The sequence below is a fragment of the Ciconia boyciana genome, chromosome 4, assembly GCF_034638445.1.
Source record: "Ciconia boyciana chromosome 4, ASM3463844v1, whole genome shotgun sequence".
Classification (NCBI taxonomy): domain Eukaryota; kingdom Metazoa; phylum Chordata; class Aves; order Ciconiiformes; family Ciconiidae; genus Ciconia; species Ciconia boyciana.
In genome coordinates, this window is record NC_132937.1 from 47,750,656 (window position 1) to 47,776,403 (window position 25,748).

The 25,748-nt window shown below is 42.6% G+C and overlaps 1 protein-coding gene across 2 annotated transcripts in view; it reads left to right on the forward strand.

The window, feature by feature from the left end:
* Nucleotides 1–3,040: 3,040 nt before the first annotated feature.
* SLC1A1 (solute carrier family 1 member 1) overlaps nucleotides 3,041–25,748 on the forward strand; it is a 59,560-nt gene continuing 36,852 nt past the window's right edge. For both annotated transcript variants that reach the window (XM_072858884.1, XM_072858883.1), the window contains exons 1-2: nucleotides 3,041–3,249; nucleotides 19,227–19,367. In XM_072858884.1, coding sequence (XP_072714985.1) covers nucleotides 3,159–3,249; nucleotides 19,227–19,367 — 232 coding nt within the window. In that variant the 5' untranslated portion in view covers nucleotides 3,041–3,158. The remainder of the gene's footprint in view (nucleotides 3,250–19,226; nucleotides 19,368–25,748) is intronic.

Genomic DNA, 25,748 nt, shown 5'->3' on the forward strand with positions numbered 1-25,748 from the left:
TCTATGGGCTTGGGCTACCTTTAATTCTTTTCCATTTTATTGGGACAGTTGTATTACAGTTTTTTCTTTTATAGCTCCCCATACAGAAACTGCCAGCTTGACTCCACATCCAGGATCAAAGCCAATGTCTGTCATTCTATAATAGGAAGATCAAATTAAAACCAGCTTGCTCATCAGGATGTTTAAAACATCTCTATTTCACCTGCCTAAGTCTTTTTTAAAATGCTTCTTTAAGTTTCTATGGATTACATAAGTTATCAACTTATTTGTTTCAAGGTCATGTCCATGGAATTACATTTGATGAAGTGAAAAATAGGCAAATTATTAAGAAAAAAGCCTCGAACTTTGGCACGCTTTCTTTCTTAAATATTTTTAGGGACAAAACACTAGAATAAAAGAACAGAAATGTACTTTGACAGGAAACAAAAAGTATGTAGAGGTCTTCAATACAATTCAATATATATTGTTTACTGTTGCAGAACATGGTAATAAGATATGTCTCTAGCCTTCACAAGTTATGTAGCATAATTGTATTAAGTTTTTTCTAAGGTTGCACAACTCCTCTAAGATATTGCAAGCTCCAGGAAGGCATATATCAGCTGCGATCACATTGCTTTATACCAGTAGGAGGGCATTTTTTTTTGCTAAGAGTCCTGCAGACAATTCTAGCTCTTCCAAAAACATACTATGAAATCCTTAATGTGAAAAAAGGATACTTAAAGCATTAAGAGAAACACACAAGCCATGGAAACTCCATGGAGGAAGAAGTAAACTCTAACTTAATTTTAGCTAGTTTTCAGGAACCTTTGTATTGCAGTTATTTCCTCTAGCTCACCAAAACAGCTCAGAAGAAAAGCAGAGTAAGTTCTAAGAAGGGATCCATGAGAAAGTGAATAGAGAGAAAATTAAAGGAAGGCCTAAACTCTGAAGTTGTCTTGCAACTGATTGTGTTGCTACTGTCCAGAGGGGCACCACCTGTCTGCCTCCTGGGATAAATCAGACCTTTTACTTACTGAAAGCAACATCTGAGATTCCCACTATACGCGGGAGAAAATAAAAAATTATACTGTGTGGCAGTGAGAGCCAAGGCCAGAGCTCTTCTGCACAGGGTAAGCCTGATCCTGCCCACCCTGAAACCTCATGTGCCTTTTTCTTCCTATACCTCTTCAACGCCATTCATACTTTGCCACATTTCTGTACCAAAGTCTGGACATAGTCATGACTATGTCCACATTTCTGTACCAAAGTCTGGACATAGTCATGGTATTTCTTACTGTTTCTTTGCATTAGTTATTTTTGTTTTGCTTTTTCTGTGACTTTGTAACATGGTAGTATGACAGCTTTCCTTTTAAGTAGTCTAGAACCTTTTATGATTTAATTAAACTAATATGATACTTATTCATCTGCTTCCTTTCTACCACTAGGCTTCCTTTTATTTTTTTAATTAAATTTTCCTGGTGGTGGCAGATGGAGACAAATTACTGCAGTTGCTCAACACATTTGAAAAATACGTCCACTTTTTTGGGAGTCTCTGTATAAATTATGCAGCTGGCTCCAGGTTTTAACACTTGGGACAGATGATGGCTCTTGCTTCTCATCCAGGTGTATTTCAGTGCTCTTCCCTGTCTCAGCAAGGTACATATGTGTCTCTTTCCCCAAGCTGTCACCCAGAACAGCCAGATCCATGTGAAGAGGAAATGTGGCAAGGTTTCAATTGCAGTTTTGCTGATCCACACCAGGCCATAGTTACTTGGTCATCACAGACAGAAATCATGCAAACTTCACTAGCGTATGTTTTGGAATGGATGGTGTCAAGTATAATTAAATAAGATCAACTTTCATTCTGCGCTCTCCTTCATGTCATTCAGCAAGACAACAGCAGTCTTTTCTTTTTTATGGCTTACATTTACCAATCGATCTCCAAGTCTGAAAATCATAATCAACAAGTTTATAAACAGATATTGAAAACCCTACCAAAATCCCACAGGGAACTGGGTCCCAATATTATATACACCTTAATCATGCCTATGTGTGGCAAGGGGGAAGGAGACCCTGGTTGGCAAGGAGTTGCATGGAGCTGCATGGAGAAATAAATGCTTCTTCACAATTTCAGTATTTAAACACGAGGATAAAACCCCAGTGGGAAATCCTACAAGCCATTTCTGTACTCCCTACTCCAATTTTCCCCCCAGGAGTACAGGGCAGAATATTTCCCCTTCGTATTTAACCAGAGACAATCCCCAGCGCAACCACCGGTGGCTTTCCAGCAGCCACCAACACCCAGGACCAGCTCTTCTGCCTGGAGGCGTGGGCCTCGTACACGGCCTTGCAGAGCACGGAGGTTGCCTGGCAGGCGGTGTGGCGACGCAGGCCTTGCCATGGGACAACCGCCCCTCTGGCATGGGGGTCGGGGGGCTGGCTCGCGTGTCTCTGGCACAAAACCCAGTGGCCTGGCCCGGCCCGGGGCATAAAGGGCACAGGAGCAGGGAAGCAAGCTGGGGCAGCGGGGTTTGGATGTGGCACCCCACCAGCCACGGCCACAGGTCGTCAGCCTTTGGCAGGGCCCACCAGCCACCTTTGCTCCTTCCTCCCCTTGCCCGGCCCTGCGGCCCGGGGCTGGTGGGGTCAGAGAGGTGAAGCGCTCCGGACAGCGGCCCCGCGGGGAAGGCGGGGGCCCCGGCCCTCTCCCCTCTCCCTTCTCCCCTCCCCCTCTCCCCTCTCCCCTCTCCCTTCTCCCCTCTCCTCTCCCTGGCCCGCGCCCCAGGAGGACGCTGTGCCCCATGCACAGCCCCAGCGGGCATGCCGGAAAGGCTAGCAGGGAGAGGCGACCGGCACCCCGCGGGCCGGCTGGGCAGGCACGGAGGCAGCGGGGCTGGCGGGGCAGGGAGGCGGAGGGCGTGCAGCGCTGTGGGCAAGGAGGGAGGCCGGCGGGCGGGCCGGCGGGCGTGCGGAGGGGCGGGCGGAGGGCCGGGCTCTGCCGTTGCCAGGTGAGGTGCAACGTCCCCGCCTCCCCTCTGTCAGCGCGCAGCAGCGCGGGGCGCAGGCAGGCAGGCGGTGCGGCTGGGCTCGGCACGGCTGGGCTGGGCTCGGCTCGGCTCTGCACGGCGTGGGGCGCCCCAGGCCCGTCGTCCCCCCTGCCGCCGCCGCCGCCCCCCGCTATGGCGAAGGCGGGCAAGAAGGGATGCAGCTGCCCGGGCTTCCTGAGGAAGAACTGGCTCCTGCTCAGCACGGTGGCCGCCGTGCTGATGGGTGAGTGAGCGGGCGAAGGCGGGCGGCAGGGGGGGAGTGCGGCGCCGCCGCCCCCCGCCCGGCCTTGCCCGGCACGTTACGGCCCTGCCCGTCGCAAGGCCGGCGCGGCGCCAGGCCAGGGCCCGCGGCGGAGCGCCGGGCAACGCCAGCGAGGGGCGCTTCCCGGCCGCGGGACCGGGCCGGGCGGTGCGGTGAGACCCGCGTCCCTCCCCGCCCCGATCCCGCCCGTGCCGGGGAAGGCTAACGGTTCTAACGGCGGGCGACGGGGCCCTGCTGCCCTCCCCCGGCGGCGCGCAGGCCGGCTGAGGGGCTCCGAGGCCGGGGCGACGCGCAGCCGTGGCCGCGGGGAACAGCTCCGCAGTGGCACGGTGCCGTGGCGGCCGCTCTAAAAGGGGGTTTCGCGTGGGTAAACGCGGCGCCCCCCGCGCCCGAGCGGTCAGGTGGGCAGCGGGGTGCCCAGACGCGGGGTGCCCGAGGCCCTCTGGGCCGGGCCTCCCTCCGCGTGCGTCCCTCCAGCCTGTGTGACAAAGGTCTGGTAATTAGTAGGGTGAAACTGTGTTGTGAAAAACGTGCAAGTGCACCGGGTGACTGTGAGCCCTTCGTGCGTGGATGCTGCAGGGCCCCCCGGCCGACCTATGGCAGGCTGTGCCCCGGGCCCCGTTCGCACACCTTGGGGGGACCGCAGCATGCTCGGTCCGGACTGACCTCGGGGGAACGAGCCGGACGGATGGCGCTTTCGGTTCGACTGCAGGTTGGAGCCCCGCTGAGATGGAGGCTGCTGGGCAGGAGAGCGTTGGTAGTGGCTTTGGGGTGCTTCTGATGGCCTAAGCAAGCAATGCAACTGGAAAAGTTTGGCAATACCGCCCTGCTTTCAGTGGGCTTTTCAGGGGTGCCATTGTAAAGATAGGAGGATTTCTCCTCTTGCCGACGAGTTTCTGAAGGAGAAATGAGTTGAACGCCATCTTAAGAATAGGTGGGCGAAAGGGTCAAGAGAAGCTGTCAAATGAGCTGGCCGAAGAGGCTTTTCCATAGGACGTAGTTTTGGTCCTAGTCACACACCCTTTTCATTTTCTCCTGGTGATGATTATGATGTTAAGCAAGCAGAGCTTCCTTTGCATTATTGCCTCTGTAGAGAAGTGCTGCTTTAAGTACTTCATTAACAACACTTGCTGTTTGATGGGTCTCATTCAGATCACTTTTCTGCTGATTTGAATTGTGGCTGGAACATACCTATTTCTGTGTGTGTTTGTTCAGGAGACAATTATTCTTTTGGAATTCCACCCAGCTATTTATAAGCTGTGATCAGAGGTGTACTTGTGTATACATGTGTGTTTTCCTCCATGCATTCAGTATTTGAAAGATCTCAGTTCTTTTCTACCTCTTTAGTAAGTGGAAAGATTTTTGTGAGTTCTGTGTACCAAGTGCTAAGGGCTTGCTTTGAAAATCTGGCTGTAGCAACTGGAGGAGTGTGTGTATGTGTTTGTGTGTGTACAATTGCTTTGTCATGTACTACTGTCAGGTACACTTCTATGAGTTGACATACTTACTTCCCAATTACGGAAGTGGTTAAGAAATATTCCCCTCTTATTATCTTTGGCGAATGTAGGTAGAACTGAAGTGTGTGATATGATCCTACAAGCTGATCGCTCTGACATGAGATTTCCCTGGAAGCCACAGAGCCTGGCAGTGTGGGAACTGTGGGGACAATTTGACCCTAATCCCCCTAATACCCAATGGGAACTCACAGTGAGAGAGTGACAGGCACCCAAATACCTGCTGTGTCTTTGGACTTCTCTACCTGCTACACTGTAATTAGCAGTCCAGAACTCGGGAGCTTTATAATGTGGCAAAGAGAGTCTTCATAAAAATTCCTTGAGCTTTGGACCAAATTACATTTTGCAAGTAGCTATGTATCTGCTGCATTTTCAGTATTTCTTGGAGGTGAAATAAGTTACACGAGGAGAACACTGAAACTCTTGTAAGGATGGCTTAGTTGAATTGTATGTTATCTTTTTATTACAGCTTGAGGAATGTTTGTAATATACCTGGAGTCCACAAATGCTTCATAGTTAAATTTACATATTTATTCTTTTTTTAATATACTCTGAGAAATTGCTCTGAGGTTTATTAATCTACTTAGTTTGGAGATACAGTTTAGCATTCATGAACAGAAGAGTACTACTTCTCATTTTGAAAGCAGAAAGTATGTTTAGACTTTTCAGAAAAGTATGCATGAGTGAGGAGTCGAAATATCGAATGCAGCAAGCTGTGGAATTGTAGTGTGAAAGCTGTCCAGCTGTGCTGGAAAGTGCCTGATATTCCAGCACTTTCATATGGAATCATGACATTTGCTCATCATTATCAGAGCTGTGTTCAGCATCCTAGTGAGATATGCTTATCTTTCCTAGTACCCTTGCTAAGCTGAAAAGTCTTCCTGATAACTTTTTGTGCCCGTTTCTGACAAGAGAAACAGACAGGAAACCCTCAGAATTCCAAACACTTCTTCCTTCAAGAGTAATTATTTTGTGTGTTATATTTGAAGCATTCAATCATTTGCCTGTTGTTTACATTTTCAAAAACATTGGAATTGCTTTTATAGCAGTTGGGGGGGGGACTTATTTAAAATCTGTACACAAAATATCTTAAGAATGTCACATCTTTTTGGTGAAAACTCCTGTATGTATTATTCAAATAAAAGAAAACTCGAGACTCAAGAGGTTATTTTTCTTACCTTAGTAGAGATTCTGTTTCAGTCCACCAAACTGATGTGGGGAGATCTGTGAACTCAGATTTGGAGTCTGAAATTGACTGAATTTCAGATTGAAGGCTAATACTGAGGCTTGCAGTTTGTATAACTTCAGTGATAATTTGCCTGAATACTGGGCCTCAGAGGCGAGTTCATTGTTCATTAGTTCTTAGTGCATACCTAGGGCATGCAGTGGGTCACCTGTGCTGACCAGAGACTGAGGTTTGGGCTCCTCTGCACCTCCCCTCCCTCACTGCCCTTCTCTAGGAGGCAGAGGGGCAGGAAAGTAGCAGCCTCACGTAGGTAACTGCAAAAGGAGGGATGTCTTGCATCTTTTTGCTCTGCTGGCCTTACTGAGCCCAAAGCAGCTGAACTAACAAAAGCAGTTTAAAAGTCAACTTACTTCAAGCACTTCTTCAGCCTTTAATAAAGAAAGTTATATTGCTTCCAGTTTGTACAATCAAGTCAAAATGAACCAGAAATATCCCTGAAATTTACTTGCCCTGAAACAGGTTTCCAAAGGACAACTGCAAAGGGAGAGTTTAAGTCACGCTTCATAGGATTTTCATGGAGCATCTATTTTTTATCATGACTTTGTCTCCAAGAGGTCACTGCTGCAACACAACCAAACCAGTCATGAAGTTAAAAGGCTGATGATGTGTAAATACTTATTCATTAGTCTGCGGGTCGTAGCCTAATAGCTTGTAGTCCTGGGCAATTCTTCAGCAGAACAGCTTTTTTCTTACAGTGGAAATAAAGGTGTAAGTGATTTGAGTACATATGGTCCCAGGCATTGAGTTGCCATAGCACTCTATACTACAGCAGAGATATTTTTACATGCTCAGAGAGTATAGGCAAATAGGTTGCAGGGGTTTTTTTAATACCTGTATTTTTCAAATCTCTTAGACCAATATCTTTTTGTAATAGTTCTTTGCTTGGGGAACATGATTCTGAGGGAATGAGTTTGCATAAATCTGCATGTTACAGGTACTTTTATTTGTCGCTTAATGGGATGTCTGTCTGTCACTTCCTGAGCAAATTCAGAACTTGAGATACCTGTGAGCCTGCCTGTGACTCTGAAGCTTTTTTTTCAACAACACGTGTGTGGGACACTGAAATTGTTCAGATATTCATGAGGCAGAGATGAGAAATGCAATACTGAGATTGATACGGCTGCCAATTGCAAGGGACAGCCCATGGCAGGTATCCCTTCATCAGCCAGCCATAGGTCACGTTTACCAAAGGTGTGTCAGTGCCGTTTCTGTGTGAGGCAGCGGTGATCGTTGCTGTACTCTGCCCTGAACTTCCTCCGCCATCCTCCTCCTCACGTATGTACGTGGCTCTCGGCGCCCATACTGTGCACCTCACGCCTTGAGAGAACCGGGGCCGCCGTGTCGTCGCCGCGCGGCGGCGCGGGGCGGGGCGGGGCGGGGCGGGGTCGGCGGGAGCTGTCCGAGGTGGCCGCGGGAGAGCCCGGGGCAGGGCGGCCGGGAACCGGCGGACTGCGGAGCTGCGGGAGTCGGGAGCCGGGGAGCGGTGGTGGGAGGCAGCGGTGAAGTGGCTGAGAGAGGGAGCGGGACGGTGAACATCGCCAGCATGCCCGAATACCCGAGTTCTGCACCTCTGAAGGGGAGGGGAGTTTATTCCGTCTCTGCAGGATCGGACACCTTGCTTGTGCAGTTCCCTGGTTGGAAGATTGAGGCTAGCATCAGACCTCCTTTTCGCCCGGCGTTTGAGAAGGAGGTTAAAATATACATAGTTCCTGTCTGTAACACCAGCACTGCAGAAACTTTGAGTGGTGCAGCTAATAGCTATTAGCAAGGATTTGATGAGTGCAGCAGCCACCGGAGCTTCTGTTTTGTGCTTTGTGATATCACCCCAGCAGTCCATTCTCTTTTATTTTAATGAAAACAAGTATTTTATATTATGGTATTATACTATATATAGTATTATACTATATATACTACTTATATAGCGTTAAGTAGTAACAGCTCCCTGAAAGAATGTTTTTTCATCACAGGTCTGCATTTAAAAAAAAAATTGTCAGGTCCATTCACACCTGCTAACTGTAGCTAGAAAGACTGGGCTCCCTCTGTAGTCAGATAGGAGGGGATTTAACAGCTGCTTTTAAAAGCACTGGTTCCTTTAAAATTCATCCATGTCAGAGCAGTGTCAGTACGTGCTAGCATTACTGGAAGCCCACCAGTGCATTCTTACAAGAATGAGTGTCTCACAGGGCAAAGACAACGACAGAACAATTAGTAACACGTCACTCTGTTGACAGCCTCTCACCACACAGAAGGCCACCCTGAATCCAGGGAGCTCACCATACTCCTGAGGGTGGGAAGTTTCTTTTGCAACTGTAGCCTGCAGCCTCTCAACCCCGTAAACCTATGAAGTCTTTCAGTTTCTCCCAGTAAATTGTTTCTGTCTTCAAGAAGTGTAATTTAAAAATAAAATGCCCATTCTGGATATGGAGTAAGGCTTCACTGTTTTTCATTTCCACCTCCTCGTACCTTTACCAAAAAGTGGCCTATTAACTTAGTTTAGGCTGCCTGCTGTACCATTTCTCTTTGCTTGCACAGTACAGTGTGAAGGTTACAAACAATGAAGCAGATTAATTGCCTCTTGAAATACACTAGCAAAAACAGAGCTCTTTTCTTCACAGCAGGAAAAAATTAAAGGGAATATACTAAAGCAAAGGAATTATTACTGTGTCAGTTTCTGACAAGTATAGCTGTAAAGCAAACATCTGATTATTTTCTTGAATTCTGAAGCATAATATTTTATTAATTTGGAATTTATAACAAGTGAAGACGAGACATCCTGAATCAACTGTGGTAGCATGGAAAGTTAACAGAAGACTCTGGTTTCTTCCTGGTGTGATTTAGAGCAGCATAGATGATACTTGTGAGTTTTTATGCCTCTTTAGACAGTTGTGATGCTTATCTGTGTGTTCTTCTCTGTCACACTGCATACAACTTGATACAAAATGGGATCTGTTCAGAAGTGTGTGAAACCAAGTAATTCTGAAAGAGTGTCTGAATTTAATTTTAAAGACAGAAAGTAAAATGCAGAATGGCCAACAGTTTCATCTGAGAGTTTCACATACTACTGAGGATCAAAAATGCTCTGAGACGGAAACTCAGCCAACAAAAGAAACCAAAGATAACTGAAGTTAAGCATGGTACCTCTTTTGCTCTTGAGCTGTTTGGAAGCAAAGAAAACCTAACTTTTATTTGTTCTTCTGGCATGTAAAGTGTTTTCCTATTGCCCATGTATTTTGTGTATTGTTTTAACATAAAGCATGGGTTTCACTTTATGTGAATGAAGTGAAACTATCACTAGAGCCGAACTTTTAAATAAAGGGAGCTTTGGAAGGAGTGAGCCTAAGGTCACTTTACACTCTACAAAGCCCCAGAGTGACCAAAGTCAATTAAATATTTCTTTCCATTTGAAACAATAACACCAATGCTAATACCAGCAAATTATTTACTGTTTCCAATTTCCCAGTATTATTTAAGGGAAAATACTACAATGTAATTACAAAAATATTTTTTGTTTTCTGTTTACGTCTTAACAAAACATAAAGACACTTTCTTCTTATTACCCCAGCAAATCGATAACGTTCAGGTTGAGACTACTCACAAACAATACTTGCACTGTTTGCAAATCTACCTTTTTATTTTTTACAAAAGCCTCATAGGATTTGTGGAAGACATTCTTACTTATGGCCTCACAACAGTATCTCATCGTGTGAGATCATGTCTGTATCATATATTATGCTGAAGATCAGGGCTATATTGGGCTTAGTGTTCCAGATCTATTTTTCTGTCTATAATTGTTCCATGTATTGCACAGTCCATGAGAATCCAATAGCATGCCAGAATATTAGATGTGACATGATAATGATGTCTATGGATTATATATAACTAAGTATTTTCACAATTGTCCTGGTTTCAGCTGAGATAGCATTAATTTTCTTTATAGTGGCTGGTATGGGGCTATGTTTTGGATTTGTGCTGAAAACAGTGTTGATAATACAGAGATATTTTAGGTGTTGCTGCACTAGTCAAGGACTTTTCAGATTCCCATGCTCTGCCAGGTGCAGGAGAAGCTGGGAGGGGACACAGCCAGGAGAGTTGATCCAAACTGACCAAAGGGCTATTCCATACCACATGACGTCATGCTCAGTATATAAAGCTGGGGAAGAATAAGGAAGGGGGGGACGTTCTGAGTGATGGTGTTTGTCTTCCCAAGTAACCACTACGCGTGATGGAGCCCTGCTTTCCTGGGGATGGCTGAACACCTGCCTGCCCATGGGAAGGAGTGAATGAATTCCTTGCTTTGCTTTGCTTTGCTTGTGTGCGCGGCTTTTGCTTTCCCTATTAAACTGTCTTTATCTCAACCCTCGAGTTTTCTTACTTTTGCTCTTCCAATTCTCTCCCCCATCCCACCAGGGGGGAGTGAGCGAGCAGCTGTGTGGTGCTTAGTTGCTGGCTGGGGCTAAACCACGACAACAATATATTGCAAACCAGCCATTTCTTGGTCCTTTCGTGCTTTTGGAACCACAAACAACCTGGCCTTGCTTAATCTGAACTGATTTTCTAGGTCATGTCTCTGATTTCTCAATGCTTTGATGTCTTCATTAGTTTCAGAATAATGATGTTTCTGCATGTCACTATCTGTTTCTCTTTAGTTTACACTAAATTGCCTTTCCAGCTGCTTATCTCAATTTATTACAGTCAAAATCACTCCACTGCCCTTCCAGCAAGGGGATAGCTAGAACAGTATGTCCTGTTTATTGTCTTTTCTTCTCATCACAGTTTAAAACAGAACTTGCAACAAGGGTAAGAATCTGGCAGATACTCCCAATTACTAGCCTTTCACCTTTCTTGTACCATTGCCAACCATTTAGTTTCCTATGTGTTTCAGGGGTCTTAAATGAAGATGTATTTTTCCTGATGTGCTCCATTGAGCTAATATCTCTTGGGCTATACAGGATGTACAAAGGTGCTCATACAGCTTTGGGATGGCAAGCAAACATTGTGGAAAGAGAACAGAAGATCAGTGGGCTTTTACAAGAAAGGATTAGAAGCTCTAATTTTTTGGGTAGCATTGGAATGGTGCCGTTGGTGTCGTAATATGTTAGGCCACGTAAGCACAATGTTAGACACTAGGAACACCAGAACTGGGGACATGACAGTATCTGAAATGAGTGACAAAAGGGGTCCAAACAAAAGCACTATTTTATAAGATTGAATGGATTTGGAGACATGGAGGAAGCAACAAGACCTGTACATGTCTGGATGACTGCAGAGGAGAGAGGTCATTGTTAAAGAAGGTATCCAAATTACAGATGGGTGGGGTGAAGAAGAATGGTAGTGGTTTTAGAAGCGACAGCTGAAAAGGGTCATGGGGAAGGTCTGCAAAAGAAGAAGGGCTAGTTACTGTTGTCACATTACATCTCAATTTTACTGTAAAACACAGGAATATGAGGTAGATAGATAGATAGATACCTCCTGGGTTATCACATCTAGTCTACTGCTGCTTCAGGTTACACCATTTTTTATGAACTTCTGTAACATATCATGCTCCACCTTGAAGCTGGATAGGCTTCTTGGTGCTGCATGTCCTCCTAGGAAGCGACATTGATCTGTCTGATTGTGAAAGCCTCACAATTTCCAGTCTAAATGTATTCAGGTTCAATATGCATCCATTTGTTAAAACATTACTCTTTCTCTGCTATTCAACCATTTTCTGTGTTTCTAGCTCACTCATCCCTGTTGGACAAACTAAGCTCTTTAATCTCCTTTCAGAAGGTAGGCTACTCATTCTTTTCATCATTCTACAGTCCTTCTTTGCATGTGTTCCAGTTTGACTTCACTTTTCCTGAAGCTTTGATGAGTTGCACACTGTGTTCCCCAACAGAATGGGTGCTTTTACCAGGACACATCCAAATGCATGTGGAAATGTAGGTTGTATAGCTACTGGGAAAGAACTGTTGTTTTCCGCAAATTACTTAATTTATGACATAATCTTTACAATACGGTGTTTATTATGTTAAGGTTGTATGTACTGTAGTTAACGTCACAAATCTAATGAGTCACCGAGTTTGTTGAAAAGCTGTGAAAGAGGCAAATTGTATCTCTCATACAACTTAATTTATATTAACAGAGTTAAGGACTAACCAAGGAATGAATTCTTCACCACAACTCTCTGTATTTTTTCTGTATGTTAATGGACTGTTCCTATAGGTAGGTTCTGTACGGCAGTTCTTGTTAGTGTGCTGAGGTACATATACACATGAAGCACGGTTGTAAAGTTTTCTTCTTTCCCTCAACTGTATTCTTTTATCTTGGCCTTCTCAGATAGAAGTTACATTTGCATACTGAAAATATTTGGAAGACATGTACACATGAAATTCATTTACAGCATATTTAGATAAATGAGAGGAAACTAAGAGTCCAATAGGAGACACTGTTAAATTATCAAACTGCTTAGCCATCTGCACGTTGCTGTTCTGGGGCAACACTGGTTAAGTATTCAGCAGAACTGTGGTCACTCATAGTCACAGGAGAATGGTCGTTATTTCCCTTTTCCACCCTTGGTTTGACTAAGGGTGGGGTGGCACTAAGTGTGTGCAGGGCTGCATTGCAGAGAGGCCGCTCTGTGTTATCAGTGACTGCTACAGGCTGCTCTGTGTTATCAGCCCTGCTACAGGCTGCCGCAGCACAGAAAGTAGCAGGAGTTACGTGGCTTTGCCAGTTGCAGCAGCCTTCACACCTGCTGTGAGTAAGGGGAGTACCCCACACTGGAGAAGCTGGATTTTCGCCCTCTGGCCAGTGCTCCACCTTGCCTTCATTCCTGAAGGTCCATCACAGGGAGTCACTGTCCATGCAAACTTTCCTCACACTGCAGTCAGATGACAGTGTGTCATTTGTGTGAAGGAATTTACAACTGCTACACCCTCAACAGTTTAATCGGAGAGAGAACACAGGGGGTCTCACCACGACAGAGGAATTAGCATACCTTTCTCCAATACATTCCTGCTAAATATTTTTCAGTAGACCAAGATCTGACTTGGGAACTTTCTTCTTCTGGAAGATTTCTGAGAGGATTTTTCTTCACATATCTTTGTAAGCAAGCTGGTAGTCAGGGCAACACCAGCATCCAGAGACTTAAGATCAGTTGCCATGCAATTATACCCCAGAGACTCTAAATCCTACCTCAGTAGTTGCCTGCAGTTTTCTAAGAATCTTGTTTTTTTCATTCAGCATCAATGTGTTTGTTAGAAGGAATATTAATTGTCAAGCAGAATGTAAAACAGTAAAATGCATAACATCAGAAAATATTAAAACTAATCCAGAGAGAGCTGAATTAACAAGCTGAAATAATAAATTTATAAGTATTATTATAAGTAAGAATTTATTCTACACCCTCTATTTTAGTGTTCCATAGTTGGCACTGTGTATTTCTTTGTAGTTAAGAGACAGCCAGTGATATTACAGAAGCTCAAGAGAGAGCAAAAAACAAATGGATTTCATAAAATATTACAAAAGGACTCAGACTGTACCACAGACTGCAAAAATCTTGCCTGTCCATGCTGCAATTTGACATATTTATATTTAATATTTTGTATTGTGTTTCAAATCAAGTCAGTGAGCTTTGTTTACCAGCCTTTTTGGTCCCCATACATCATCTGCTGTAAAGATAATCCAATTAAGACCCACCAATATGATAGACGTAATTGTATTTTAGTCTGTCACATGAACAGCATATCATGTGATATTATGAAGAGCTTAATCACTTTGTTAATAGCACAATCCATGTTGCTGCAGTACAGTTAAGTAATATCAGGTTTGAACCATGAGACGTGCCCATGATTTTTCTTCTTTCAATGCCATATCAAAGCAAAATTCTTATAATTCCCCCAGTGTCTATCAGTATCAGCCAGAATCGCTAACTCTGCTCCAGTGAAAGGGAGATTCTACATGCTGGAACTGCATGAACACAGGAAAAATAAATACCACAACTTTTTTCAGAGAGGGACATGGTGTAATTCAGAACAGATCATTTTACAAAACATTATTTGTTCTCTGGAAATACAGGCTGGATTTCTTTTCTCATTGCCTTTATGGTTCATTCCTAAGGTTCATTCCCATAATAAAGTCAGTGGGAGTTGAAGGTTGATGTGCTGTTTCTGCGGTGTCATGCACACTGGTGGAGTGAGAACTCCCTGCCGATTAACACCGTGCATCCCATATCAGTGTTGTCATCCATGAGTGCAAATAACATGTTAGGGAGTCCTACCTGTTAGATACCAATTTTATCTGGTTTATATTCTCTTTCAGAAATAGGACTAGGCATGTCTATGTGTGGACTTCAGTTATTTGTTTCTAAGTCATGAGTTGTTTTACCTGTGAGTGAAGGTAAAGAAAGTAAAGGTGCATAGCATCATGCTGTCTTGTTATCAAAGATGTAATCGGGTTCTGAAGAGCATCTAACCCACAAAGGTAATGCAATAAAGCAAGTAACTACAGTCACTTCATACTGCATGTCCTGAACAGATTCAGCTATTCAGGGGTTCCAAGTTTTCAAATTCAAGATCTGAATGGTGTTGACCCCACATAATTATACAAAAAAAGTCTTCAGGATTTAACCATCACTCCCTGACAAATTGTAAATAGTCTCCACATTTGTTTGCTCAGGTGGCTGCTGAGAGGACAGCACATCTTTATAAGTTTACAATAGCTGTAGGACAATCTGTGACACTCTCCATGTGTGCTAGTATAGATGAGTCCAGAGATTGTGAATTTGTTTGAACAGCGTGTGTGTTTCTGTTCTTACTCGTTTCCAAATCTGTGTCATGAACTGCAGCGCAGTACATGACAAAATATGTAGTAGTCCTATAGTTGTTCCCATGCAGATAATTTGCATTTTTTGTTAGACAACATTTCAGAAACAACAGCAATATACAAAAATACATCCTCTAGATGTAGGGCAGATTGTGATAAATGAGTGTTCACCAGATACCCAAATGTCACTGAGTTAGCTTTGCAGATACACAGAACCTAAAACACAATGGTCTCTCAAGACACATTTTAGCTACTTTCTGTGTTTCACTCACTGCACACATGTACACAGGCCAGACTGGTTCTGCCACCTTATTATACACAGCCATCATCTCCTAGGCCCTGGAAGGCCTCAGGCTTGGCAGATGTGATGGATCAAGTGCTACATGCAGTGCAGCCAGTTGCAGGTGCTATACCCTTGCAGTACTTCCTGCTCCCTTTTCCCTGGGTAACACAACAAAAAATGGGTCATCCTACACAAAGGAAGCACGTATTCCCTCTAGCTCTTTATGCTCGGCCTCCTGGGACTACCTGAAAAATGGGTGCCAACAGATTTCTCTTGGTATGTTCATTTTCAGGGATTTTTTTCCGCTCTGTTTTTCTTCTCTTGTTCTTCTCACCCTCACCCCTCACTTCTCTTAGTCTGCATTTATGGCCTTTCTTTGAAGGATTTTCTGTCTGTTACCAGGCTTGTAAAAAGACTATGTGCTGCCTGGGAAAGTAGTACCAAGGAGTCAAGGCACGTGTTGTTTCTTATGGGTTCAGACAAGAGAAGTGTCCTGTGGCCTCTTCATGCATTGCAATCTCAGGGACCCAAACTGCACCTTTCACTTTCTCTGTCAGTGGCTGCTGGGAGAGAAAATGTAGACACCGTGCAAGTGCTGTAGTGTGCACAGTTGCAAGGAGAGATTTGCCTTAGAAAATTAAAGACATGGGATTGTACCGTTTTTTCCACCTTCATTCTTCCCTTCTGCCCAGTATTGCAGAAATGTGGACCTTGAGTGGTGCATGCCATTGAGGTGTAAATAGAGGATTGCTCTTGTGGTAAAAATCATAACCTAACTTAGCCATGTGGGCAAGAAGGAAAAGCAAGGAGAGAGGATAGAAAGGAAAGAAAAACAATTTAGCATGGACAAGAAGAAAGGTGGAGTGGTTGAAACTGAGGAAAGAGGAAAAGTGATGTTTTGCTCTTTAAAAAAAGCAGAAATAAATTATTCCATAAATGAAAAAGAGAGAAATGAAAAGAAAGGAAAATTCCTAATATATAGTAGAGGCTTTGCCTCCTATAGGGTGTTGTGGTTGTCAGAAGTAATTGCACATGTAAGAATTAGTTTCAGAAGTGGTGGAATATCAGTAGCATTCATGTAGAGAAATTAACATTTTATAACACTTTTGTCTATAGTTGCTTAGGGCTGCTGTAGTCAACATGATGTTAAAAGCACTGGTGACCACGTGAAATAGGTTTATGCTCAGCCACACTTCTTTCTCTGCGTTATAATTCCCAGGAAGAAAATTCCAGTTGAACTTGGTTATTGAGACGAGGATCAAAAAGTTCTACATACATCCATTTCCAGTACCTAAGCAAATTTATTTTGCTAACTTTCTAACCTTCTCTTGTTACTGTTACAAAATAAAATTTATTCCTATATTCCCATGCTAAATTCAAGCAGCATAAACTAGATTAAAAGGTAGCTGTGTTTTACTGTCTTTTGGCATGCTGCATAAGTTAATATGGATATAAGTGCTCTGTCTGGTAAAGGAATAGCATGAACAAGGAAGTGAGAGCAATAATGTAATTTCAAGAGATTGTTGGAATGAGGAAGTCTATTCTCAGTTACTGCCACTAGATAAATAATATCCTCACAAAAAAAATTTAAACCAATATAAATATGTACGTGAAAAATCTTAAGGAAACCCTGCTAAAATTTTGGCAGTGCGTGGGAAGTTTTTGTAGGGAAACCCAAAGAAGTGGAAAAGAGAACTCTGAAGAATGAAGATGAGGGTGAATCTTTCTACCTGCTAGTAATCCTGCTAAATGTACAATGATCAAACTTCCCAGATGGTCAAACACGACAGTCACCACCTGGAATGAAAGGCACATGGTTAGGACATGTCCTAGTCACACCTGCTCAAAGTAAAGTGGCATTACACAACTTTTGATAAACATACAGTCTTGTCTTGCTGCAATTTAAGCATATGCCTACCCTAAGTCATGTGAATAGTCTGAAGACACGGAGATTACCTGTATGCTTTGATTCAGCTATTTACACTGGTGTTTTCAGGATCAAAGCCTTAGCAATTTACTTCAATACATATAACCATTTTGCAAACAGAGTTTTATCTCGCTTGGGCTTATCTTAAAGTGCAGACTAATTATTTTCAACACGTTTAGTTCAGTCACTAGATTAGAAATAGAAATCATTGCCTCTTATCATTCACTGATCAAGGGCATTTACGTGATATTGCAAGTATCTTCAAGGCTATTAAGATTCAAGATTGATGCAAGGAATTTAAACTGTCCGTGTTCACTGGCACAGATGACACCTAAATCAGAAATCTTAATAGTTGCTTAGAGCAGCCTGTTTGCCTGAGAGGTTAACTTGTTCATTTTCCATCTCTTTATTAACAGGAAAGGCTTGTAGGAGTTTATAATCTGCCTCTATTTTCTTTCAGCTTGTTTTTGCAGCTGCAGGTAGAGCACAGAAAAGATGGTTCATTGTCTTTTTGTGCTCTCAGAGGCAAATTCTGTGAAGATAACTAGCTGTTACATTTCTGCATCAACTAACATACAGATAGTGTGTGAACTGGCACAAACCACAGCCTGGTGAATCTTTAGGGCGGATTTTTGCAAAAATCCGTACTTTCTAGAAGAGAATGTTAGTGAGTTTCTTCTTTAGTAGAGAATTGGATATGGGATCCCTGTCTATTCTTTCAGTATCAACAGTACGTGGACCAGTTGGACCAGTTGTCTGTGGATTTGCCTAAATGTGATTTTGAAGCTGCTGGTGTTGTCTGCCTCCACAACTTCAATCACTTAAAATAAGGAACATATCCTATAAGTCATTTTAGTCAAACTTTACACCAGCTTCTTGAGCAACATCTAACTTAAATGCCATGTGTACCATCAAAAATAAAACCGGGAGAAGAGGTGCATTTGGCTTAGGCACTAGCAACTTTCCTGGGACGCTGTGAGTTTACATGAGCCACTGAGGCTGGTAAAGGTCGACTGATAGCACCTTCTTGTGCTGTTGTAACAATTCTGGTGCAAAATACACACCACTGTTGTCACTAAAATACCAACGGGTGTAAAGAATTCTATTAACTTTCGTGAGGCTATTCATATGAATAAGACCTTTCAGCACTCAGTGGGTAATGAAGGGTTCTGAGTTGCCATGTCTCTCACTGAATCCAGTTAGAAATTGGATCTCTTGATACTCAGTTTAGCCAGGACTGAAGCATTACAAACTTCGTATGTGAAACAGTAGTCATGCTTTTTAAACACTGATGAACACATTTCCTATACCAGTGATTTTCATTTGAAAATCGTGTTGAAATGGAAAATAAAGGTATTGCCTGTCAAACTGAAGAAATTTGTCTTTTGGCCTGTGATTTATTTTCTTTTGGTAGAACTCTTATCTGTGGTTGGCCTCAGAAGCTAGAACTATCTGATAATTCATTTAATCCAAAGATAAGAGGAAGTACGAAGGTCCTGTGGCTCAATCACTGATTATACTTATAGTCTGGTATTTTGTAGATCAGTCATGTAGTGGAATGAGTGTGAAATATGCTAAGTGTATCTTTGTTGATCAATATCCTGGAAATTATTAGATTAATTTAGTGATTGTAGTCACACTCTTTTCTAATTATGTAGAGCAGCAATTACTGAAAGTATTGTTTCTGGGTAGACATATTTTCACCAATACAAATTATCTAAAATATTTATATTGTATCACTTCCTTTCTTTAATGTTTGGTAGTGTTTATATATTATATCGATTTTTTTAATGCCAGTTATGGGTCTTCTAGAGCTAGTGAAAGCAGGTAAAAAGTCACTGCTGGACTGGACTGATAAGCAGAGGGCATAATAAAGATTTTTCCAAAGACATACCTAAAGACATCCTCCAAGTTCAGAATTATGTGTTGTTACTGTGCCTATCATCAATATATAACAGAAAAGGAAACACCTCTAATTTGCTTTAGAAGTTCCACCATGGCTGTAAAAATGTGTCTATTGCTTGCTCTTTTTGTTTTACTGGTCTTCTCCTATTTTTCTTCTCCTAACATAAATTACTGCTAATTTGTGTCACATATTTAATGTGCCTTTTAGGTATTGAAGTCAACTGCTTATTTGTGTCACTTTTTTAATGTGCCTTTTAGGTATTGGAGTCGGCATGCTGGTACGGGAATATGGCAAACTGTCTAACCTGGATAAATTCTACTTTTCCTTTCCTGGGGAAGTGCTGATGAGAATGCTCAAACTCATCATTCTGCCATTAATCATATCAAGTATGATCACAGGTATGACTGGAAATGTACTGTTAGCTGATGAGATTATCATTGTGGTTTAGCTTTCTTTCTAAAAGAAATAACCTTTAAAAACAATTTGATGGAATTCTGTAGTGAAAAGTATAGATTGCATACATTTAGATTAAGCTTTTCTATATATAATGAGAAAGGATTTGGAAAGATTAGCACCATTATCTGGTAATTAAGTTCTAAAGAGCTGTGAGATAAAAACTTACATGTTTATAGATTCTTTTATCTCTTTCTCCCTGTTTTCAGGATTGGGTTAAACAGTTGCAAATTGCAAGCCCAAAGCTGCAACTGCATATTCTCAGGTACAGAGTTAACTATTGTAAGTAGTCTCATGCTGCCATTTCACAAGAAAGGGAGAGCTGATCTCATAGCTTACTGCCATAAAAGAGGAGATTCCTCACCTACACTTGCCTGGTCTCAACAAACTTCTGTGAGGTACCTTGCATGAGCTCTGGAGTTTGCTGAATCCTTTTGTGAGTCCATTCAAGTCACTGACCTGACAGAAAACTATAAATGAGGAGGGGAAAAAAAAATCTATTGGTATGCTTGGTTCAAAGGAGTTTTGGGGAAGTGCAAGACAGTGGGGAGGGAGTCTGTGTGGCCAGGAAGGGGTTATGGAAACAAGAGCAAAGCCTTCCTCTTTTGGAAGAAGCAAGCAAGCTGTTGGCTGGAACCCTGCCATGGCATGCTAGAATTTGCCAGAAAGGGCCCAAAGGAAAGAGACAGAACTGGATGTCAAATAGCCTTTCTGGGGGGGGGGGAAAAGGTAAAGACAGCCAAACAAACTTGTCTTTATTCTTTAAGCCTTTACTGAGGGAACAAGGGTTGTGATTATTTTCTTTTAGCTTCCTACAGTGAATCAGGACATATTTGTCACTATACTATCCCCTCTCATCTCTGCAAAGCCTCTATTTTGGGAATGTATTCATGTCCAGGTGTTGGTTGGATGGTCATGGAAATACATCAGACATTTGAAAAGGAAAGCATGTTGTGATCAGAAAATGAAAGGGGAATTTTGATCATGCTATGAAAGTGCTTTCAAGAGTGGGATATTGAATACAAACTCCCGAGCTCCTCAAAGTTCATGGCCAAAAATATCACTAATTTCAGCAGCGCACCCCAAAGTGGGCCTATGACAGGAAGAGCCTAAGGGAAGTTGCCAAGGCCTTTGGGGCATATCTGTAATGCAGGGTGACAGGAACCCAGTGTTAGAATTAAAATGGAGAATGTCAAGAGCTGCAAGATGGAGACATCCAGAAAGGAAAGCTGCAAGAGGCAGAGTGAGAAATGGCAGCAGAAAATAGTCAAGGGCTGTGTTCAAAGGAATGAAGGGAGATGAAACACTTGTTAGTATGTAAAGGAGAGAAGAACAGAAAGAGGAATAAAAAGGGCTTTGTGTTTTAATAGACAGGACAGCAGCATTTTTATATAGAAGAGAAAATGAGACAGAAAGCAAAGGAAAACTGAACTCTACTTTTATCATACTGAACTTGAGTCTGTTACAGGAGGTCCAAGAAAAGCTGCCAAGATAAGACTAATATATTTCTTTTTTTGAACAAGCTTTTATTTGTGAGTGAAGTTGGGCCTGTGTCTTCAGAAATAAATGATATAATCAGGATAACCATTAAATGAATTATTTATTAAATGTATCCCTGTCCAGCACTTGTGACGGGAAACAAGAATCATGCTGTTAAAAATATTCTGCTGCTATTTAGTGTTTAACATTCCAGTATGAGTAAACTGCATTTGTAACTACTAACACGAGCTTGGGTTTTAAAGATTGCAGATTGCAGGAGGTACATTCATACACAGAGATGAGAACGAGATGCTCTGATTCTGACCTTGGCATATCCAATTTGCATAGAAAGAAAGGCTTATTTTTTCTACACTTCTGTGTTAGGTTTTTAGGCAAGAAAAAGGAAACAAGATTGATAAGGAACAGAAGCTACTTCAACAGAATATGTAGAGCTTTGCTGCTCTTGAAGACAAAAGCACTAGTTGCCTGTTGCCTGTGTGCAAGTAATGCTGAAATGTGTGACAAGCAAATGGACCAGGCATGTCTGTGCATGATGGTTTTCACTGTTCACCTGCATCCTTCTTCAGGATGTTGATGTAAAATAAATATGGTAACCTGTAAAATAAATATGGTAACCTTCCAAGTGTCAGAAATGCACATTTGAATTTAATAAGTAGGCCTGTGTATAATCATAAAGCACACTAGTCATTTTTCCTCTTTCACACAGAGTCATACAGAATGGTTGAGATGGAAGGGACCTCTTGAGACCATCTAGTCCAACCCCTGCTGCTCAAGCAGGGTCAGCTAGAGCAGGTTGCCCTGAACCGTATCCAGTCAGGTTTTTAATATCTTCAAGCACGGAGACTCCATAACCTCTCAGGGCAACATGTTTGACCAGCCTCACAGTAAAACAGTGTTTTCTTAGTCAGATGAAATTCCATGTTTTTTAATTTTTGCCTGTTGTCTCTTGTCTTATGTCTGGACACCACTGAGAAGAGCCTGGCTCTGTCTTCTTCATTCCCACTCATCAGGTATTTATACATAGGAATAAGATCCCCCTGAGCCTTCTCTTCTCCAGGCTGAACAGTCCCAGCTCTCTCAGCCTCTCATGTGAGAGGTGCTCCAATCCCTTCATCATCTTTGTGTCCCTTCGCTGGACTCACTCCCGTAAGGCCATCTCTTTCTTGTACTGGGCAACCCAGAACTGGACACAGTACTCCAGGTGTGGCCTCAGTGGTGTTGTGTTTAGGGGAAAGATCACCTCTCTCCATACGCTGGCAGTGCTCTTCATAATGCTGCCCAGGTGGCTGTTGGCCGCCTTTGCTATGAGATGTTGCTGTCTTATGGTCAGCTTGTTGTCCACCAGGACCCTCAAGTCCTTCTCTGCAGAGTTGTTCTCTAGCCAGTCAGCCTCCAGCATGTACTGGTGCCTTGCATTATTCCTCCCCCAATGTAGAGCTTTGCATTTATTCTTGTTGATCTTAATGAGATTTCTCTCGGATGAATTCTCCAGCCCATCCAAGCACCTCTGAATAGCAGTATAACCATCTCATGTGTCAGCCACTCCTCCCAGTTTTGTATCATCTGTGAACTTGCTGAGGGAGCACTCTGCCCCACTATCTGTTTAATGAAGATGCTAAACAGTATTCGCCCCAATATTGACCTCTGGGGTACACCAGTAGTGACTTGCCTCCAACTGGACTTGTGCTGGTGATGGCAACCTTCTTGGCCTGGCCATTCAGCCAGTTTTCAGTTCACCGCACAGTGCAATTATCTAAACTGTGCTTTGTCAGTTTTTCTGTGGGGATGTTATGGAAGAAAGTGTCAAAAGCCTCACTAAAGTCAAGGTAGACAACATGCCCTCTTTGCAATTCTGAATTTTAGCGCCAAAGCAAAATTCACACTTTCAAAAAATACTCTAAAGAATAGAACAAGGAGGGGAATGAAAAAATTAAGGAGGACCCAGGATGTGTCTTCAGCTATGTCTGTAAACAGGACAGGCTCCTCACTGTTAGTGGCAAGGGCACATCTCTCTGCATTTGGCTGTGAACCTTCCCTGGAATGAAACACAGAAGTATTTTCCTCAAAAGTAACCTCATCATTATTGACTAAATGCAGGACATACATACAAGGATAGCACCACAACCTGCGTGCTGGCTGTCCTTGGTGGGACCAGATGTGTTCTGGGTTTGCTCCCCTCCTCAGGATTTGCATATTATGCAGCCCCCTATAGGGCTTCTATCCCATGATCACAGCTGTCAGACCTGTGTACATGTTCACATGCTCAGTGACAGACATTTAGGGCCCCAATACATATTAAGTTACTGCAGTAAAACGTGTGACAACACATCAGCTGGGCCTGAATGACTGTCTTTTTAGTTCATAAGCTAAGGGGATGCTACTTAGCTCACTATGAGAGAAATTTAAACATTAAGTAAATTATGTTATTGTGCCGCTGCTGGTGCTAAGAGTGTGAGCAGAGACAATTATAATGGCTCATTTGGTGCATAACTGTAACCAGACCATGGTGCTGGGTCCAAAGGCATCTAGGAAGTTTTGATGCCTACAGGAAGCTATTTTGTGAATGTATGTCATGTCAGCATACTGGGTTTTGGTGACTAGTAACATTTTTGCACAAGAATCACCAAGATGTTATTGAAGATACGATCTGTAGTTTTCTTTTTTAGGATTAGAATGTCTTAAAAAGTAATGTCACATCCTGAAAAACATCAAGTTATACATATGCTTTTGAGACAGCAAGCTATGTACAAATGCATGTCCCATGACCAGATCCCTGTCCGTTTGGACATAATGATGTAAATCACGCCCACAGCGAAGACAGTGATGGTAGGAATCACTCTTTGAGATTCCAAGAGTTTCTGCAAAATTTAAACTATTAGTAATTTTAACTTCTTGGGGGAAATCCTGTCTTAGTGGAAAAACTCTCACTGACTTCTTCCGTTAGAGCAGGAACACACTTAGTCTATTTTCTAATTGGAAAGGCGAAATTCTCTGTTCTTGGTTAAATGGAGGGCTTTGTAGAATGTGGTTTTCCTTCACAAGCCCAGTTCCTCAGAGTGTAAAAGAGGGAAAGCATTGTTTACATACATATTTTACATAGCGTACAAGTTGCAATTTGTGGAATTTTTCCGCTGACCTGCCTGGAGGCTGAACTGTAACCTAGTAAAAAAACTAGCATAAGCACTAACTATTTATTTGTTTGGAAAAAATTGAAAAAGATGGTTAATAGGTCATTTCTTTGGGGACAGACGCATCTGAGTAGTGCCATGCTCTTTTAAATTATTTTTAGTCTACCTCAGAGCTGAATTTTAATTGTTCTCTTCTTCTCGTAATTATTTTAATGGATGGCAGATGTAAGTTTAATTTACTCTGACCCATAAGCCCACCACTGATAATTCAGTTCAAAATACCCAGCTCTTTTGGATCTCCATGAGATTTCTATCCTTCAAATTAGCTAATAGTGCACTAATGCATTGTTTATGTGAAGGAATTATTTGTATTTCCTGTTTTCTGGTGTAGTGGCATGGGAAATTTGAAAATTAAAATAAAAAACCTAGAGTGTTATTCAAGACAATTGCTATGACATCCAGAACTTCACCTGTACTGAGTGTAATACTCCCCACCCCAAATCCACTTCTTTGAAGTAGTGCTCTAAAAGAAGAAATGATTAGGCAAATACCAAAAATATATTATTTTTAGGTGCCCTGTAGGGAGAAGGAACTGAGAGGAATCTCTTGTGTGCTTCCTGGGAGTTTTGAGGCTTAAATCTAATCATTCTGGGAGTACTTAAAAGCCTATAAAATGTCTTTGAAAGTCTTGGAAATTCACAACTCTAATTTCATTCAGAGAATGAAAATTCTCTAGAATTGTGCAGTATATTTCATCACATGTCTGCATACCGAGTCCCCTTTAATCACTTTTAGCCTTCTTTTTCATGGACTGAGATTCCCAGGGTATGTAATGGCAGTAAATTTTTGCAAATCTGTTTTCTGTCTGGATCACAACAGGGCTTAGGCTGGAGACAGACGTCCAGTTTCCTGGACAGTTGTTCCCATGTACTTGGGTACAAGCTGGGGAAACTTACATGCCCAGCCTGGAGCTAAATCATCAACACAACGTGTCTGGCCTTCTTTCCTGCATCTAAGTCCTGTGCTAGTGTCAGGAGATCTGGATCTTACCCAACACCCCCAGCCCTCTAGATACTACCGAGGTGCCATGGCTCTGCTTCCTGTCTCTCTTCAGTCAGTCCTTCTAAGCTGGGGTTATTTCAGACTGCATGTCTCATTGATTTTCAAACTACAAGCCATGGACCGTGATATGGATGTCTTTCTTTAGGGATAGAATGTTTTTCTGTCAAAAACTTCCCCTAAAAGCTGGTGTCACATGTCTGATAAATGACCTTTCTTTGATGATGTTTCCAGGGTTACCCATAAATGCCAGAAATCTTAGCTGTGTAGTGGTCATGTCTGTTCTGTTTTCTGCATCATGCTTTGGGTTAAAAGATGTGACACATAACACAGCAGGTTCATGTCTCAGATCTCAATATTGATGACATGATTTTACTAGCTATTCAACATCTGTTTTAAGTTCTACAATAACCTCTCCCTCATTTGGTATCTTTTCTCCCTGACAAAATGTGAATAAAGCTTTTCCTTATGTTTCTGACCTTCTCTGCACTTCTAGTCTTCACAGGCAGCTCCAAAGAGGCTAGAACAGATGCATAGGAGTTTCCTTGGCTCATGAATTTGTGCAGGGTCAGCTATGGGGAACACCAAAATTCCTTAAAGCAATTGATGAGGTATTTGTAGGTTACACACAGCATACCT